Source organism: Cricetulus griseus, chromosome 4, assembly GCF_003668045.3.
Source record: "Cricetulus griseus strain 17A/GY chromosome 4, alternate assembly CriGri-PICRH-1.0, whole genome shotgun sequence".
In the NCBI taxonomy this organism is placed as follows: Eukaryota; Metazoa; Chordata; class Mammalia; order Rodentia; family Cricetidae; genus Cricetulus; species Cricetulus griseus.
The window spans coordinates 183,048,177-183,065,330 of record NC_048597.1 but is presented as its reverse complement, the minus strand read 5'-3'; the positions used below and the strand labels follow the sequence as shown (position 1 = coordinate 183,065,330).

Genomic DNA, 17,154 nt, shown 5'->3' with positions numbered 1-17,154 from the left:
GCTTATCGCAAAGCCCACAGGGTGGAAGGAGAGAACAGGCATTTGGCCTCCACACATGCACCATGGCACCCATATCCCCCACCCACAAAACAAAATAAATATAAACTCTTAAATAAAGTTAAAGAAGACTACCTACATGACGTGCTTTGTTCAGAGGTGAAACCAGACTCATGACAGTTGAGTTCACTCTGTGTGAGAAACGTGGGCCCCAGGGTCATGCTTTCACAGGGAGATCATGACCCAGTGAGGCACTGTCTGGACTTAGGTGAGTCACCTGGGTGACTTGCTGAGGAGAGTGTGTGCCTATTGCAGGAAGAGACCAATAGCTTTCTGAAAGCCATCGAAGAGGCCAATAAGAAGATGGAGGCAGCTGAGCTCAGCCTGGAGGAGAAAGACCAGAGGATCGGGGAACTGGACAGGTTGATTGAGCGAATGGAAAAGGTAACAGATACAGCCTGGGCCTGCTGTCCCCTGCCCAGTGCCCTTGGTCCCACAGTTTCCTTGAAAACCTGCCTAGAGTCAGAAGCCTCAGTACTGACTTCTGTCAGCGCCCCCAGTTTTCAGTGCAACACATCCTGTAACAACACAGAAGGAAGCTGAGCAAAGTTATTATCTTCCTCTCTGGTAACTATTTCTACTGTTGTTTGTTTCTGTAGTCCTGGTAGGCAAACACATGGCCTCGTGCATGTGTTAGGCAAACCCCAACCCAGCCCATCAAAATTATTTTGATATGTTTTAAAAAATCACCTGTAAAATTCTTTCTCAGATTAATATTGCAGCAACTAGCTTTGTGGCTTCTCTAGGCGTGCTTGTCATTTAACCTGATGAAGCAATGTTATTTGGAGGCTCCATCAGCACTCCACCCCTCTTGTTTCTGGGGCATGTGTCTGGGACAGGTTGACTTTTCCATGACACGCCGGGGACCTGAATGAAATGGGGAGGCAAACTCATCTTTGTGTAGTAAACAAGTTGACAATGGGGTGGGATCTTACAGAGTTGACAAGCCAGACTTGGGTGGGGGTGCAGACATGAGGCAGGAAGTGGAAGAGAAAAGACAGGAAGGAAGGAGAGGGAGAGAAAGCATGGTGACATTGAGCAGCCAGCAGCTGACTTCTGGAGTTGAAGGCCAAAGCCGGCTCTAGTTTCTGGAAAACAGCTCTCTAGTTACACTGAAGTTGCAGATAGCACTGGACCCACTATGGACACGATGTTAGCGCCAAGTGCCAGATTCTGCAAGCTGCCTATACCCTGGCATCAGAGTCAGCCATGTAATATCTTCCTAGCCCTCTGATTTTGACTCTACTGCTTCCTCTCGACCCCTGAGACTCTTTGGATCATTAACCATGCTTGCAAAGTTCCCTTTTCTGTGTGAGATAATGTGTTTATAAGGGATCAGATCTAAATTTCTTTGTGTGTGTGGAAACCATTGTTCTGGCCATAATGACAGTAATATATCCTTTAAAAGTGACTACACCTAAACAAGGCGTTGGTGGCACATGCCTTTTAATCCCAGCACTCGGGAGGCAGAGGCAGGCAGATCTCTGTGAGTTTGAGGCCAGCCTGGTCTACAGAGCGAGTGCCAGTACAGGGTCCAAAGCTACACACAGAAACCCTGTCTCGAAAAACAAAACAAAACAAAAAAGTGACTACCCCTGTGTAACATGACTGGGCTAGTCCATAGGACATGGCCAGAATTTCAGAGCCTCTTTGCTGGATGATTTTGAATTCAGGAATTCAACAATGCCACAGGCCACTGATTTGTGACATGGATGATAATTGGTTAGAAATATAAATTTCCAAGCTAGGCAGTGGTGGCATACACCTTTAATCCCAGCACTTAGGAGGCAGAGGCAGGTGGATCTCTGAGTTTGAGGTCAGCCTGTTCTACAGAGTAAGTTCCAAGACAGCCAGAATTACACAGAGACCCTGTCTCAAAAGAAAGAAAGGAAGGAAGAAAGAAAGAAAAGGGAGGAATGAAATATAAATATTAATAAGACATGAACTCATGTGATTGATTAGAGTGTTTTGTTTAATCCGTAAGTATTTGCATGCATTGGGCCCCTTTGAGTTTTGAGCTCTGGGCTAGAGGATGTGTGAAACTCAGGGAATGATGGACACACTTGGACAAACCAGAGCTGGGTGTGTCTGCTGTTCATCTTCTGTCTGGCTCTATCTGGATCCATTTTATCGTGTCTGTTTTAGGAACGCCATCAACTCCAACTCCAGCTCCTTGAGCATGAAACAGAAATGTCAGGGGAGATTGCAGATTCTGACAAGGACAGGTGAGGCGAGCTGGCCTTGGACTTGTAGCAACTCAGAGCAGGACACACACATTGGTTTTGTGTGTGTGTGTGTGTGTGTGTGTGTGTGTGTGTTGTATATACATGTGTGTGTTCATGCACACAGAGACCAGTAGATGCTGTCTGGTGTCTTGCTCATATTATCACTTTCTACCTTATTCCCATTGTCTAGGGTCTCTTGATGAACCTGGAGCTAGGCTAGAAGCCAGCAAGCTCCGGTCATCCTTCTGACTCCCCTCCAACGCCCTACTCCACAGCTATGCTCAACTTTTTATATGGGTATTGGGGATTTGAACTCAGGTCTTCATGCTTACCCAATAAGTCCTCTTACCCACTGAGCCATCTCCCCAGCCTCATGTGCCCTGTTCTGACTAGCTCGTTTGACTCTTGTGTTTTCATTCCCGTGGTCCTCACTCAGTACTGGCCTATGTGAAGTATGACACTGGCTGAGAGCGCCCAGTGGGGAATCCACCTCCTTCAGGAGCTTACAGTCACTTCTCACTGCCCGAGGCTGGCTGTTAGTTCAGCAGGCACATCTAAGATGGCCACAAACACTGACACTCAGCTTGTGTGTGCTTTTGACTCCTAGCTCTCCAGGATGCATCTTGTTAATGAGATAGCCCATCAGCTGTGACTGATACTGTTGGTCCTGGAAATTAATTTTGAAGTGTTGCTTGTTTCCAAGCCTTGCATTGCCCTTTGACCATGAACTTGTGAAACCCCAGATGGAAAATACAGGAGCCATCTATGGTCTTTTCTAGAACTCGAAAGACAGAGAGGAAGGAAAGCAAGACTGAGATGATTAGAGCACTCAGGGAAGGTTACCTGACTTCCCACCTCCCAGGCTCTGTTGGATGGAAACTCTTTTTCCAAGTGAGGACTGCTGATCCGATGCCTATCCCTTTGGTTCACATTGTGAGAGCACTTTGACCAACTGCCAGCTGCAAAGTATATGCTGGGGAAAAGTCTGCTTTCCTAAATTAAAAAAAAAAAACTATATTTATTTATTATGCAGGTGTGTATATACTTTATGGATGGTCTATGGCATGCATGTGGGGGTCAGAAGACAACTCTCAGGAATTATTTCTTTCCATCGTATGGGTCATTGGGGTGGGGGAATCAAACTCAGATCACCAGGCTTAGCCGCAAGCACCTTCAGCTGCTGAGCCATCTCATTTGCCAGTCTCCTGTAACTTGAGAGTTTCCTTACTAGTTTTCCACGTGTGCCTTGTTTGTTCAGTAAGCGATGGACACAACAGTGCTGGCTGCAGGCTTTCCTGGACTCCACTCTTGATTTCAGGGGCTTCTCTGAGTTCTTAGACTCCCATCTCTGTCCTCTAATTAAGGCCACTGACTGCATGCCCCAGTTCATGTTAACCCCAAGTGGAAATGCTCTCATGCCTGTCAGTGGTGAAAAACAAAAACAAAACAAAAAAACCTCATTCTCCCCCAGGAAGTACAGACGTGCCACTATACAGAGTGAAACTCAAGAAGGGGCCCGAAGGACATCTGTGTTCTTTCTGGGGAGATATTGATTCTAAGTTGATCTCTAGAGTCCAGGGGGAGGAGGGCGTGGCTTGAGTTTGAGTTTTTGTTCTTGCAATCTTCTACAATACTGTGACAGTCTCTGCTGCTGTGTCTGTTCTGAGTCAGGACTCAGAGCTCTCTTTTCTCCCTTAGGTACCAGCAACTGGAGGAGGCATCAGCCAGCCTTCGAGAGCGGATCAGACACCTGGATGACATGGTACATTGCCAGCAGAAGAAAGTCAAGCAGATGGTTGAGGAGGTAAGTTCTCGAAGAAGCCTGGGACCCAGGGCAGCTTCCTTTGGTGACTTTGACCAGGCCATTGTCACATTTTCACAGCCCAAAGGGACAGCTCCTCTTGTATGCTGTGTGGACCAATGATCTTCCTTTCAAGGGGGGTTTTCCTCTAGACCAAAGTGTTGGCTAAGTGCAGTTCACAGTTCATACACTCTCCAAGGACAGTGGCACCACATGTAAGTCCTATAGTTTAGGGAACAAAAGGTGCCAGAAGGTGACCTCAGCTCGGGTTTCCATGCACCTGAACCCGTCCTCATCTCCTGCACCAGCTGCTGTGCCCTTTCTCTGTTCCTGGGTGTCCTTCTCTGTTCTGCCCCTTTCGTTCCTTTCCCATGATGCTCTGCTCCTTGTGTCCTCTCTCCTTCCTAACTCTTGTTTCTTTTCTTTTCTCTCACACCTTCCTCTCCTGTGTAATATGGACAGTTATATATTTAATTTGCTGGGGAAGTTTTTCATTTTATTTTTTTTCCTACATGAGAAGAAAAGCAGGTAGGTTGAACATTTAGTTCTCTAAGAAGAAAACGAAATAGTTTTGCCTTGGCTTAGTGTGGTCTGCCTCCCTTTCTGTGATACTCAGTAGAAGACAATCCATGTGTGGGTAAAGCTGGCCACATGTCATTGTAGATGCTGCTTACTTAATTTTAAAAATTGGTGGAAAAAATCGAATAGAAAAATCTGATAGAAAAGTAACAGCAGTAACTGTTAAAAGACTATATAAGTAAGGGTTATAGGAATATCTAGGGTCTAATTGTTTAGCTTGAAGAATAAGGTCAAATGAATTAAAGTTTGATTGGCAGAAGAAAACAGGAAAAGCTATTTTACTTATAATAATCACTGCTTTAAAATATGTGTCCATTTTATGTATGCCTGTGCATGTGTGTGCTTATGTACATGCATGTTTTATGTGTCTGTGCATGTGTGTTCACCTTATTTCTGGAGACAGGGTCTCTTACTGACCTGAAGCTTGCCAATAAGGCTGGCTAGTAAGCTCCAGGTGTCCGTTTGTCTCCACTTCCCAGAGGCTGGGATTACAAGTGTGTAACATCACACCAAGCCTGTACTTAGAACACCTAGCCTGTACTAGAACACCTAGCCTGTACTAGAACACCTAGCCTGTACTACCACACCTATCCTTTTCTGGGGTGGAATTCTGATCCTCATATTTGCAAGAAAAGCACATTACCAAATGGGGGTCTCCCCAGCTCTATGACTATTTTTAATGAATCATTAATGTTTAAAGTGTAGCTACTGTCAATAAATTATATAATGGTAGATAAAATTAAAAGCATATCTACTTTAGCAGTCTAGGAAATTCTGGGTGTTCCTTCGGTAAGGGTAAGGTCAGGGAATTATGAGGGTGGGAGTGATAGTTTGTTTTACTAGGTCTAGAATAAATATCCACAGTAGATAAAATCTTGTCTCCATGTTGAGTCTTGTATGGCTCGCATACAAGTGTTCAGGGAAGTGGGGCAGCAGAACCTGGCGAGGAGCCAGGCTTCACCTTCCCAAACTCAGGCACTCATGTGGGAACACCATCAGCAACAGTGATGGACGAGATCCCATCCCACCCAGCATGGGCAGAAATGTGTTTGCCACGGGAAGGTGTCCAAGGTGGATTAACCTTGGCTGTCAGAGCGCACCTTCCCCACCTCTGAGTTTCCCACGTTTAAAGTTTCAGGCATGGGTGATGTTTTAATTAGTGTGAGTCTAACTGGGGCTACCATTTCTCTTCCCTCACAGCAGGGGGTGTATTGCTCACATCTAGCCTAGAGAGGCTCTGAGTAAGCCTTGGATTGATTGGCTTTTGAGTCAGTTAAAATCCTTGTCTATAAGGAGTTGTGACTGACACCAAAGTCAGACAAGTGTTTTAAAAAGGCACTTTCAGGAAAGTTCAGAACTCTTTTTTATATCATATTTCCAGAGTATGTTCTTAACTAAAGAGAGTAAAGGAAACCACACACACTTACTTGGCTCTAAGTATCTGAGGCATTTTGTTCTAGAACCTTCTAAGGACCCCAACATTTTTGAATGCTCAACCCTCATACATAAAATACCCCTGTATATGTATACTACAAGTGTAATCCTATGTATTTGAAAAAAATTTACTTTTACTGTGGTGTGTGTGTGTGTGTGTGTGTGTGTGTGTGTGTGTGTGTGTGTTCGTACCCTATGAGTTCACTGCTTTTTTCATCCAGCAGAGGGGGTCAGAGCCCCTGGAGCTGGAATTACTTGTGGTTGTCAGCAGCAGCAGTACTCTAAACTGCTGAACTGCCTCTCTAGTCTCCCTTCTGTCTATTTTAAATTGTTCTAGATTACTTACAATACAGAGTACATTGTAAATTGTTGCTTTCCCCCTATTGTTTGGAGGATAATGCTGAGGAGAAAGATCAGCACAGATGGAATTTTGTTTTCTCAACTATTTTTTTAATTTAATCTGAAAGTGGCTGAATCCACGGTGTGGATCCCATGGATACAGAGGACTGAGCCTGCACGTGTGAAGTGTGTGTTCAAACGGGGAAGCGTGCAAACACTGGTACCCAGGCCTTTTATTTCACATTTCCCTCACATTGAGTGGAGGGAAAGGGCCTCCATCTGGACAGCATTGTGAGCTGCACTAGTGCCACCTGCCAGCTGCCTAGGTTTTAACAGCCAAAGGAGTTTGTTTTTTTTTTTTTTTTTAAGTCTGTATTCTGAATTTAAGATCTCTAAATCAGGAAGTAAAAATAATCAAGTTTGTCCAGCACACTGTGGCCACGCCTACAGAAAAAGTTTTTTTTAAACAATCTTAATTATTGTGAGCACTTATGTTATTTAAAGTTACAAATGTGGAAGAGTGAGGTGGACAAGTGAGGGTGTTCAGAGGAGCCACCAGGCTGGAAAGGAGGCAGGAGCTGGGGGGACTGAGGAGGACATGGCCAAGGTGCTGCACTGACTGGGGACTGAGAAAAGGGTTTTGGGGGGGGGGGCGGAGATGTTATTCTGGTGCACTCCCAGGCCAGAGCCACTGGGTGGCGCTCTCAATGAGGGAAGTGTTAGCGTTGAATACAGACAGCATTTCAGATACTGGCTGCACTGAGTAAAGAGTTAGCCCCAGATCACAGGTGCAGGCCTTACAAAATGAGAAGGCGAGCCTGGAGCTTGCTAGTGTTGCTCCTGGATCCCACGGAATCTGCAGGGATAGTTGGTGGAAATCTGCTGAGTTTTGCAATGTTCTTTATCTTATTATTTATTTGTGTGTGTGTGTGTGTGTGTGTGTGTGTGTGTGTGTGTGTGCGCGCGCGCGCGCGCTGTGTCTGTTACTGTGATCTTAGCTTTACTGTTATATAAAGAGAGTCCACACAAAAAACATAGCTCTCACCTCAAAGGGAGTAAGAGATAGCTTATTCTGGAGCCAGATATGAATGACCACATCTGGACACATGCGTTCAGGGTACCCCAAATGCCACGTTCCAATGTGGTTAACAGTTTTGTGATCTTTATGGTTACAGAACTAAAGGCAGTCATAAATCAAGGCACTTCTCAAGTACCTTGTTAGGAGCATGGGTCAGGCGGGGACTTGCTGCTATAGGTCTCAGGTACAGTCTGATGACACCCTTAGCTGTGTGGTTGTTGAAAGCTAATGGTCTGTTAGTTAATACATCGCACATGGTAGTCATGAGGATATTAGGTCAGACACAGCTGGGCAATTAATAATAGCCTAAGATAATTTGGTTCTGGATCTGCAACATTCCTACTCTCCACAATCAGCAAGCTCTCACCAGTCATCCAGCCTTGTAGGACCTCTAGCACAGGTGTGGCCTTTTCTGAGGACTTCAGGTCTCTGTAACAAAATAACAAAGTCACAACTCAGTCACCCAGGTCACTTGGGCCTCATTTTGAAGGCTATGTACTGAATTAGTCACCGTGAAATGCTGAATTCACACTTCAGTGGAGAAGTGTATTTTTAATCTGTCAACACCTGGTCCCCAGAGGGAGAGGTACATTTAAGCTCATCTAGGGGCAACCTGTAGGTGCAGCCTCTGCCTGGGATGTTTGTCCTCTTTCCCTTGAAGTCCCAAAGCTTGTCTAAGTCACAGCTTCACCTTTACCAAGGCTGGGACTCCTTGGTGATGTCTCCAGCCTTTTTTTTTTTTTTTTTTTTTTGGTCCTATTTTGGTGATAACAGCTTTGAAGAAACTGTCAGTGTGGGCATATTTATCAGCCCCAAACATCCAGCTGTCATTACCGGGTCTCTTAAAAACCTGTTGTGTAAGCAATGTATTTCCCCTACCTCAGTGGAATATCTTTTTGTTTGTTTGAGATGGAGTTTCTCTGTGTAACTCTGGCTGTCCTGGAACTTGAGATTGGCCTGCCTCTGCTTCCTGAGTGCTGGCATTAAAGGCGTATGCTACCACTGGCTGACATGAATCTCGTTTTAAAGACCAATGATGAAAATAACAGTGATTGTCCCAGCTTTTGCTGTCAAGACTTAGCTTTCACTGAGCAGAGCTGTAAAGTCTTGCACCGTGTGATAAGGCCGAGAGTGTGCTCTTTAGCTGGTTTCCAGGGTGACTATTAAGCAACTTTTCATTTTATTGCTCACCCTTTTTTATGATGACTTTTTTTGGTCTGTGTATATATGTGTGCTTGGGTGTGTACAAGCACATGAGTGCATGTGGAGGCCAAAGGTTGATGACAGGTGTCTTTCTGGCTCATCCCCTTCACTGTTTTTACTAAGGCAGGGTCTGCCACTAACCCTGGGGTTCGCTGATTCAGCTAGTTTAGGTAGGCAGCTTGCCCCCGGAAGCCCCTGTCTCTACTTCCCAGTCATTAGGATTACAAGCAGCCACCACCTTACTTTTTATGGGGAGGCTGGGGATCTGAACTCAGGTCCTTACACTTGTGCAGCAAACATTTTATCCACGGAGCCATCTCCCTACCCCCCCCCCCCACACACAGCTATTTTGTTAAAGTGAGAAGATAGAAATGATTTTCCCTTTTCTGCTTCTCCACCTGGCTGGGTACTAGGATCACCTGGAGGAGGGGAGGGGGGTGTCTTATAAAACCTCCAAAGCTGGCAGCTGCTGGTAGGAGCAGGTGTCGTGTGTGTGTGTGTGTGTGTGTGTGTGTGTGTGTGTGTGTGTGTGTGTGTGTATAGTACACAGCAGACTGGCTTTTCTTGTGGAGTTTCATGTCGTTAGACTGTCTGGCCAGCCTACTTTAGATGCTCCTGTACCCAAGTAGAAAGCTGGCTGTGAACCTAGAGAAGGACAGGACGCTGTCATAGAAGAAGAGCCTGGGGAATAGCAACCAGGGACAAGATCAAGGAATTTAGCCATCTCTTCCTGCTAGCCCTGGGCTCTGGGCCCCAGAAGAGCTCTGTGGCATCGTGGTAACATGCAGTAGCGGCTGTTGGCATCCGCAGTGTAGGAATGCCCCTGGGTGACCGGAATCCATCCGGATGCACAGGTGTGTCCAACATTTTGACATGGCAGCACAGCATTGTCATCTACAAAGTGTATGTGCAAGAACCACAAAGGAAACCTCATCCCGTGTTAAGCAAATTTATGGTTTTGTCTTGAGCCACATTCGTAGCTATTGTACACGCTTCATGAGGCCTGTGGGTTGTGGGTGGACCTACCTGGAAGGCTTTGCCAGTGGACAACCAAATGCAGTAGCTTTATTAGCAGGGCCTGCCTGCCACATGAAAGCCAAAGTGGGACATGTCTGCAATGCCCATGAAGTGCCTTTGAAAGTCCCCCCTCATCACCTCAGACCTTTTGTAGCCTGACAGTGCCATGGCCTTAGGGAGGCAAGTCCCCCCACTCCCAGGCAGGTAGAGAATAACTTGTCTGAGATTGAAGCATTGAGTTCCTGGCTTGTTGATCAGTTGGCAGGACATTTTCCCTTCTGTCCATGTAAGGTTTCTGAACTGATCGCCTGCAGGCCCCTAGTCCTTATGCAACTCCTGCAGTCAGAGATCTTTATGGACATAGTGTGATTAGTGACCCATAAACTTGAACTTTAGAATCGGGAAGACCTGTGTGTATCCGTTGTGGAACTTTGAAAATATATTCATTTCCCTCTCTGTAAAATAGAATCAGTAGAAAATGTCTGCCAGAGAGGGTTTTGTGGGCTCAAATTAAATGAGATTATATATATATATATATATATATATATATATATATATATAATATATATATAATCACTTATTCATTGGAACAACACAGAAAATATCTAAAGAATCCTAGCTGCTACTAATATTACTGCTCTCCATAAATGGTTTCTTGTGATGCAGACCCACAGTAGAGGTAAGTGGTCAGAGTATCTGGTTTATGGCTTCTCCTGTACTCAGGGCCGCCCTTCTTCTCTATGGGAGTCTTGGGAACCAAACTGAATCTTTGGGCATAACTTTCTTCCTTTCAATGCTGTGTGCCACTCTCTAGTTTAGCCATCAAATTACTTCTTTGTTTACTTCAGCTATTTGCTGGCATACAGTTCATTTCAGAACTGTTGTGTGATGTGCTGAGATGTGCCACACAAATGGGTGCTTTGGAGAACTGCCCTGTGTCCCCAGTCCTCCCATAGCTGGTAATTAGGTTCATAGGGGTCAGGGAAGGAGCCATGGCCCTGAACCCCCAGCCCTAACCACTCAATTGAACTGTCCCCAGATCATGTCGCACGAGCTCTTCTCCACATTTAGTCTCCGGCTTTTTGGAAGATGATAAGATGTAGCCTGCTCTGGGTAGAAGCAGAGGTGAACTCGTCTTACTGGGTGTGATTAGAAGAACACTTGTACTCTCTTCGGGGAAGAGGTGGTGTTTTATCTGTGCCGAGCCCGGAGCAAGCAGGAAAGACATGCTATCCAAAGGAAACCTTGGCCCCGTGGGGCCCTCATTTGTGAAAATACTCTCAGACAGTAGCCTCGACACATACAACCTCAAACAACAGATCAAAGAGACCTCAGAGATACACAGGCTGTTTCTTTTTAGAAACTTGGGTTCCTAGACATCAAAGCAAGAACTGCACTGAAATTCTTGCGCTGAAAAAGACTGTTAAAAATAATTCAGAAAGTGCCAGGGGGAGCAGCCGCAGAAGATGCCCACCAAGGAGAAGGGAAGAGAGGCGAAGTGTGTCAGCGCTCTGGGAAAGAGGCGCACCTCACTGGATCACACTCCCAAAAATGCAGATTGGGCCAAATGTCCTGGTAGTTTGGTTATATTTGTTATATGGTGGCCCTCATATTTGCAGGTGACCCTTTGGATGTCCTTTCTGAATTACTGTCTACAGTCATTGTCAGTTAATGTCACTCTTGTTTAAGGAAAGTTCGGTTTGCTTCTATCCTTCTGGGCATCTTGTCTGAATAGACATGGCTCAACCAGCTTCAGGGCAAGCGGGAGTATGCCTAATGAAAAGAGAAATATGTCTAGCTAAGATGTATGGGCATGAGATGAACGAAGCGTGCTTTGTTCATGGTCTATCTTCATAGAGGCCATTTGTTGATAACCAGTGTGCTATTATTTCATCAGTGTGCTATTATTTCATCTTTTTTTTTCTTAAAAAAAAAAAGGAAACTGTGTTGGCTGGGGGCTGCTGCTATCTTGTCAGAGTTTGCCCTTGTTCTTTCATATGGTGCTCTTGTCAATCCCAGCTTAGGGTGGCATGAAAGGGAAGGAAGCAGACAAGACAATCCACACCTGAAAAGAGCTCTCTGTGATGTGAACCTGGGTGTGGGATCCCATTTAAAGCTGGATCCCATATACTCCATAGGGGTTTGTGGAAAGCTGGAGTCAGAGTCAAAAGCCACTCATCCCCTCATGACCCTAGGTGGTCACTTACCTGCGCTATTCCTAGGGACTCAGTCTCTGGCATTTCTTCTGGAACAAGTCTCAGGAGGTGAAATCACAGGATCTAAGGGAGTGGCCTTGAACTTCAGAGAAGTTGCATTGGGGTGAATCTCTCTTCCTGTGTGGTGTGGTATGCTTTTGCCTGTTTCTCCTCTCTTGGGCTAAAGTCAGTCCATGGAGCCCAGAGATGTCTTGTTCTGTGGAGAAGATGGTGAGGTACCCAGAGTGTGAACACCACTCTCCTCATGTATCCTGAATGCTGCCCCCTCCTCCTATCCTGACCCTGGTTGTAGGCTAATTGGTGATCTTTGATCTGAGTTCTTTGCTTCAACTTACAATCCTATGTCTTAGTTCTGTCTTCCTACCTAGATTGGCATGGTCTCACGTTGTCTTAAATTGCTACCAAACCTGACTCGTGTTCAAATCCTTAGTCATCCTACTTCCCCCGGCTCTTATTTGACCCTTTGCCTGTACTCCTAAGGCTTTATCTTGTCTCTTAGCCACTCTCCACCCCACCCAAAGGAGGTTCTGCTCAACTTGGGGCAGGATTTATTTGTAGCCAATGAAAATGTTGTCTTTTTAATTTCTAGCGGTTAACATAGTGTAGTCACTTCTTTATTTAAATTAAATCTTAATACTTCATCTAAAATATGAAATTTTTAGAGGTATCACAAAGAATAAAGTTGGGTCAGCCTTTCTTCCCTGTGTATTCTAGAAAAATAGCAATCACAAGAGCATAGGCAGGTCATGGTGTGTCTAGCGCCTCATCTTTGTCAGCCTGGAGAACACTCACTGTGGACTGGGAGGTGACATGGTGTCCTCAGCTGGCTGGCCAGGCTTCTCCTTTGTGAACTAATGCTCATGTCCTTCATTGAGTTTTTAAATCAACTCCCTTATCTTCCCGCCTGATAATTTATGTTGCTGGCATGGGTCATTTACTGAAAAATACTTGTGATGTTCTCATCTGCCAGTTGGTGGTATCTGTTTGTGGAATCTCTTACACAAATATTGAGTTTTTCTGAGGTTATAGTTATCAATTTTTTTTACTATGTTGTATGTCTTGTTTGTCATTGTAAAAGTATTAAAGTTTTGTTTGTCATTTTTATCTTTTATTGAAACCCATGTGTCTGTCACCTCCCCCTTTCCTTCCTCTATTTTTGTCTATGGCACTTACACTGTATGTGGTGTGTTTTGCCTTCGTTCGTCTGTTGTTCTGCTTGTTTTGTTTTTGTCTCTCTCCCTCTTATAGAATGGAAGCTCTGTGAGGGCAGGGCCTTTGGCCTGTTGCATTCATGACTGTATTCCTAATATCTAGAATGGTCACTGGTGTCCAGTAGGTGCTCAATAAATGTTATTTTTGGACAAATAAAGACTAAGCCATCTGAAATTTATTTTTGTCTCTGGTGTGGCCAGGGCTCACTCTGTCTCATTCTGCCTCATGAGAAGCTTGCTTTTCAATATCATTATCCACTGATTTTATTTTTCATGTCACCTTTGTCTAGCTGGAGATCTTTCCCTCTGTGCTATTGTCTTTGAACATTCTGGTCTTGCCCCTCTGCCAGAGTCTGTAGGAAAGCCCAGTCTTGAGACTTGGGCATTAGGCGTGGGGAAGGAGGAGAGCCAGGTGCATCCTACTGTTAGCTCTTTCTGCAGAGATCATCAGCGAGCATAAGAAGTACTTTATATAAAGCAGGTGCAAACATTGATGTGTGCTCCTGCTCTCGAGGGATTCTCTGAAAGACCTCTAAACTCATCAGAGGGTGAGGGAGAGTGTGCTAAGTAACATACCTGGTTCTAAGCCATGGTCCTTTGAAAATATCCCCAAAGTTTAGCTGTTGTGAATATGATATTGTGAAAGGGCCACTTCCGGGAACACAGAAGCTGGACAGCTTATCCTATACTCTGAGGACATGAAATCTGGCCTTGTCCCTACCTCTGCTTCTGACTAGGCTTTGTAGTCACAAATTCACAAATTCCTTATCCTTTCCAAGATTCTGGTTGCTTTTCAATAAAATGAGGCCAGTTATGACAGAACCTGTCCCAGAGGTGGTGGTATGGATTGACTGATAGCATGCATGCCAAATGCTTGATTACCACAGTGCCTCCAAATGTGAACTAATTCTCCTGTGGGTGGACAGTCTGCAGGGAGAGACAGTGTCCGATAGCATCTTGGGATGGGTTGGATTTTTCTAGGCAGGAATTGAATGGGTGGAAGAAGTCAAGCCAGATAAGATATAAAGTAAATAAAACCAAGAATATGAAGACCAGAAAGTATGGGGTGAGTCCAGGCATGGGTCTTGTTTGACTGGATTAGACGAGGGAGTGGTAAATGAAGAAGCAGGAAAATGTGGGTTGAGACCCATTGTGGTGGGTGTTGGGCACTAAGCCAAGAACAAGGTTATTATCAATCAAGATTTCTCAGTGGCTTCTCCTTTTTGATTGGGACTGAGCCTCAGAGTGGTGTCTAGGATGCTGGGCTAAAAGCAGGGACAAAGGAAGAAAGAGGGCTGGGAGCACAGCTTGCTGGTGTGGGCAGGGTTCATATTCACAACACCTGATCTTTAGGACCATTTTTAGCATCAGTTTTGTGCCAGCTGTGAAGAGATGAGCATTGCCTTGTTCTGAGTCAGCCTTCTTCCCAGATACTCCCAGATACTCTCAGGTTTTCCCTCTGAAATTGCATCCATCCAGGAAAGTTCAGGGACAGACAAGCAAGTTATTACTTTCTCAATTCTACTTGCCTCCCTGGGGGGCTTGAAGGGGAGGTTTAAAGGATCAGGGCCCCTTCTGGGTGTGGTGGTACATATTGTAGCCTGCAATCCCAGAAAGTAGTAGATGGAGGCAGGAGGATCTGAAGTTCACGGTCATCGTCAGCTAGCCTGGGCTAAGGAGACTCTGTCTCAGAAAATAAGATGGGTGGCGACTACTACTGGAGAGGTGGCTCAGTTAGCAAAGTGCTTGCCATGAAAGAATGGGGGTCCAAGTTCAGATCCCCAGCACTGACAAAAAGCTGGGTGTGGCAGCACCAGGCAGACCTAGGAAGGTTCCTTGAACTTCCAGGCCAGTCAGTCTAGCTTAATTGGTGAGATCCAGGTTCAGTGAAGAAGACATCTGGTGCACATGCACCGACATACATATACCATGGATAGTAGGCATATACAAACATGAGCACAAGCCGCGCTTGCGTGTACACACACACACACACACACACACACACACACACACACACACACCCAGGTTCTCTGTAAGGGCAATCCCACAACACCATTTTTTTTCCAGCCCACCATTTTTCCCAGGCCACTATCACAATGCTTAAAGTGCTAAAGTATGGTCCTCAGGAGGATGGTAGCAGATGAATCCCAGAATAGCAGGATGTGGATTTAAAAAAAAAAAAAAAAAAAAGAGCCTGGGTCTCAGCATTAGAGAGGCTGCAACTGAGATCTCAGCTCTTGCCAGTATCTTGAACCTTGGTTCCTTGCTGTGGGTGATAACCACTTAGTTTATGAGCATCACAAACTAAGACACCCAAGGCCTGACACCCCGTACATGTCTTCCTTCCTTCACAGTGGTTGCATCAGCATTGGGAAGCCAATGTATTCATTCTTCCCTGACATCTAAGTCATTCTTAGGTACCCAAGAGGATCCGTATGCTGTTCTATTCTGAGAAGTTGAGTTCTCATCAATCTAAGGTAGAAATCAAACCAAATAAGATTATCTTAGCTCAGAAGCCCATTTCAACTGAGCCTTTTGACTAGCATAGTTCTATTGTTATATATTACTTCAAACTTAATAGAAAAAATTGATTAAAATATGCACCCTGTTCCTATCCAGCCTGGCTGAATGCCACAAGACACATTAATTGAAAGTGGATTTCCACTGCCTCCTCAAGCCCCATGAAGATGAAAAATGTGCCTTTCTCTTCTGGGCCTCCATTGATTTTTCATTTTCTCCACTCAGAGCTTCATTTAGCAATTTTCAGTTTCATTTGGTTGGGGCCTTGATTCATCCCCTCCCATGAGGTAATGCACCCTCCTCTTTATCCTTGTGGGGCCATTTTTCCAGGCTGTTAGTACAGGACACCGTCTGATCTTGTCAAATTGCTCTGTGCATTATTATATTGAAAAGGAGGCTAACTAAGGTTTATTCTTTTTATTTTTACGTTTTTATGATGGCTTTTCCTTTATCAAGGAGAATGAAGTTTAAATTTGTAGCTAAAAGGTAGAGCTGTAGCTTAGTGGCAGAATGACTTGGTACCCATAAAGCCCAGGGTTTGATCCTCAGTATTGCAAATAAACCAAGCCAAACCAAACTTGAAAATATGACAATATGACAGTACTACAAAACTTCTAAACTAGAATCATGGAGAATAGTGCCAAACCAAACCCTTCAGAAGAAGGGTGTAAAATTCTGTGTGGTATAGGGGATCAAACATGATCCCTGCTTTGCTGAGGGTATAGGTAATACCTGCCAGATCATAGAGCAGGAGATTGGGTTGAAAACAGGGAAGGCCCTCTAAGGACAAGAGGAAGTAAAAGTAAGAGGTGGAAATTTGAATGAATTCTAGAGGGTTCTTTCTGTCCTTTTCCATCCTTGTTCTGTAAGATCCCTGACTCAATGGATCCCTAGTGGTTTTGAAAACAGTATTGCTGTAGGGCAGGGGAGATAATTGGAGAGATGGCTCAGTGAAGAACACTTGCTGGTCTTGCATAGAAGCAGGGTTCCATTCCCAGCACTTACAGCTGCCTACAACTCCCATCCCAAGGGATCTTATACCTTCTTATGGGCTCAAAGGGTACCTGCATGCATGCAGTGCACATAAAACTCATGCAGGCACATACACAGAAAATAAATGCATTCTAGAAACAGTATTGAGGATCTGAGCTCGTTCCTTGTGGAAATTTTAGGCTTTCAAAAACTGTGACAATATATATTTCCCATGAGAAGACTGCTACTTTATTTTGACCTGAAATTCAATTTCTCAGTATTCAGAAACATGGAATAGCATTTACACATCTTTGACAAATATTTCAAGGAGAGAGTGATCAAAGTTTAAGGTAGATAGCCCTGGTGGTGGTGGTGGTGGTGGTGGTGGTGTCCTTGGGAAGTAAGCAGTAACACAGCCGTGTGTTGGTGATGACAGTGTGGCTTCTTCATTAACATTAATGCAGTCACAGCCCTTCAATTCTGATCATGAATACATGTGGCC

General features: G+C 44.8%; 1 protein-coding gene across 3 annotated transcripts in view; it reads left to right on the top strand.

The window, feature by feature from the left end:
- The window catches only part of Myzap (myocardial zonula adherens protein), an 87,959-nt gene that overhangs the window by 41,529 nt on the left and 29,276 nt on the right, over positions 1-17,154 (top strand). The window contains exons 8-11 of one of the 3 annotated variants that reach the window (XM_027411215.1): positions 313-441; positions 2,203-2,282; positions 3,981-4,086; positions 10,773-13,339. In XM_027411215.1, coding sequence (XP_027267016.1) covers positions 313-441; positions 2,203-2,282; positions 3,981-4,086; positions 10,773-10,826 — 369 coding nt within the window. In that variant the 3' untranslated portion in view covers positions 10,827-13,339. Of the gene's footprint in view, positions 1-312; positions 442-2,202; positions 2,283-3,980; positions 4,087-9,958; positions 10,118-10,772; positions 13,340-17,154 lie in introns of those variants that run through there. The other 2 variants (XM_027411214.1, XM_027411212.1) reach the window with 2 other exon arrangements.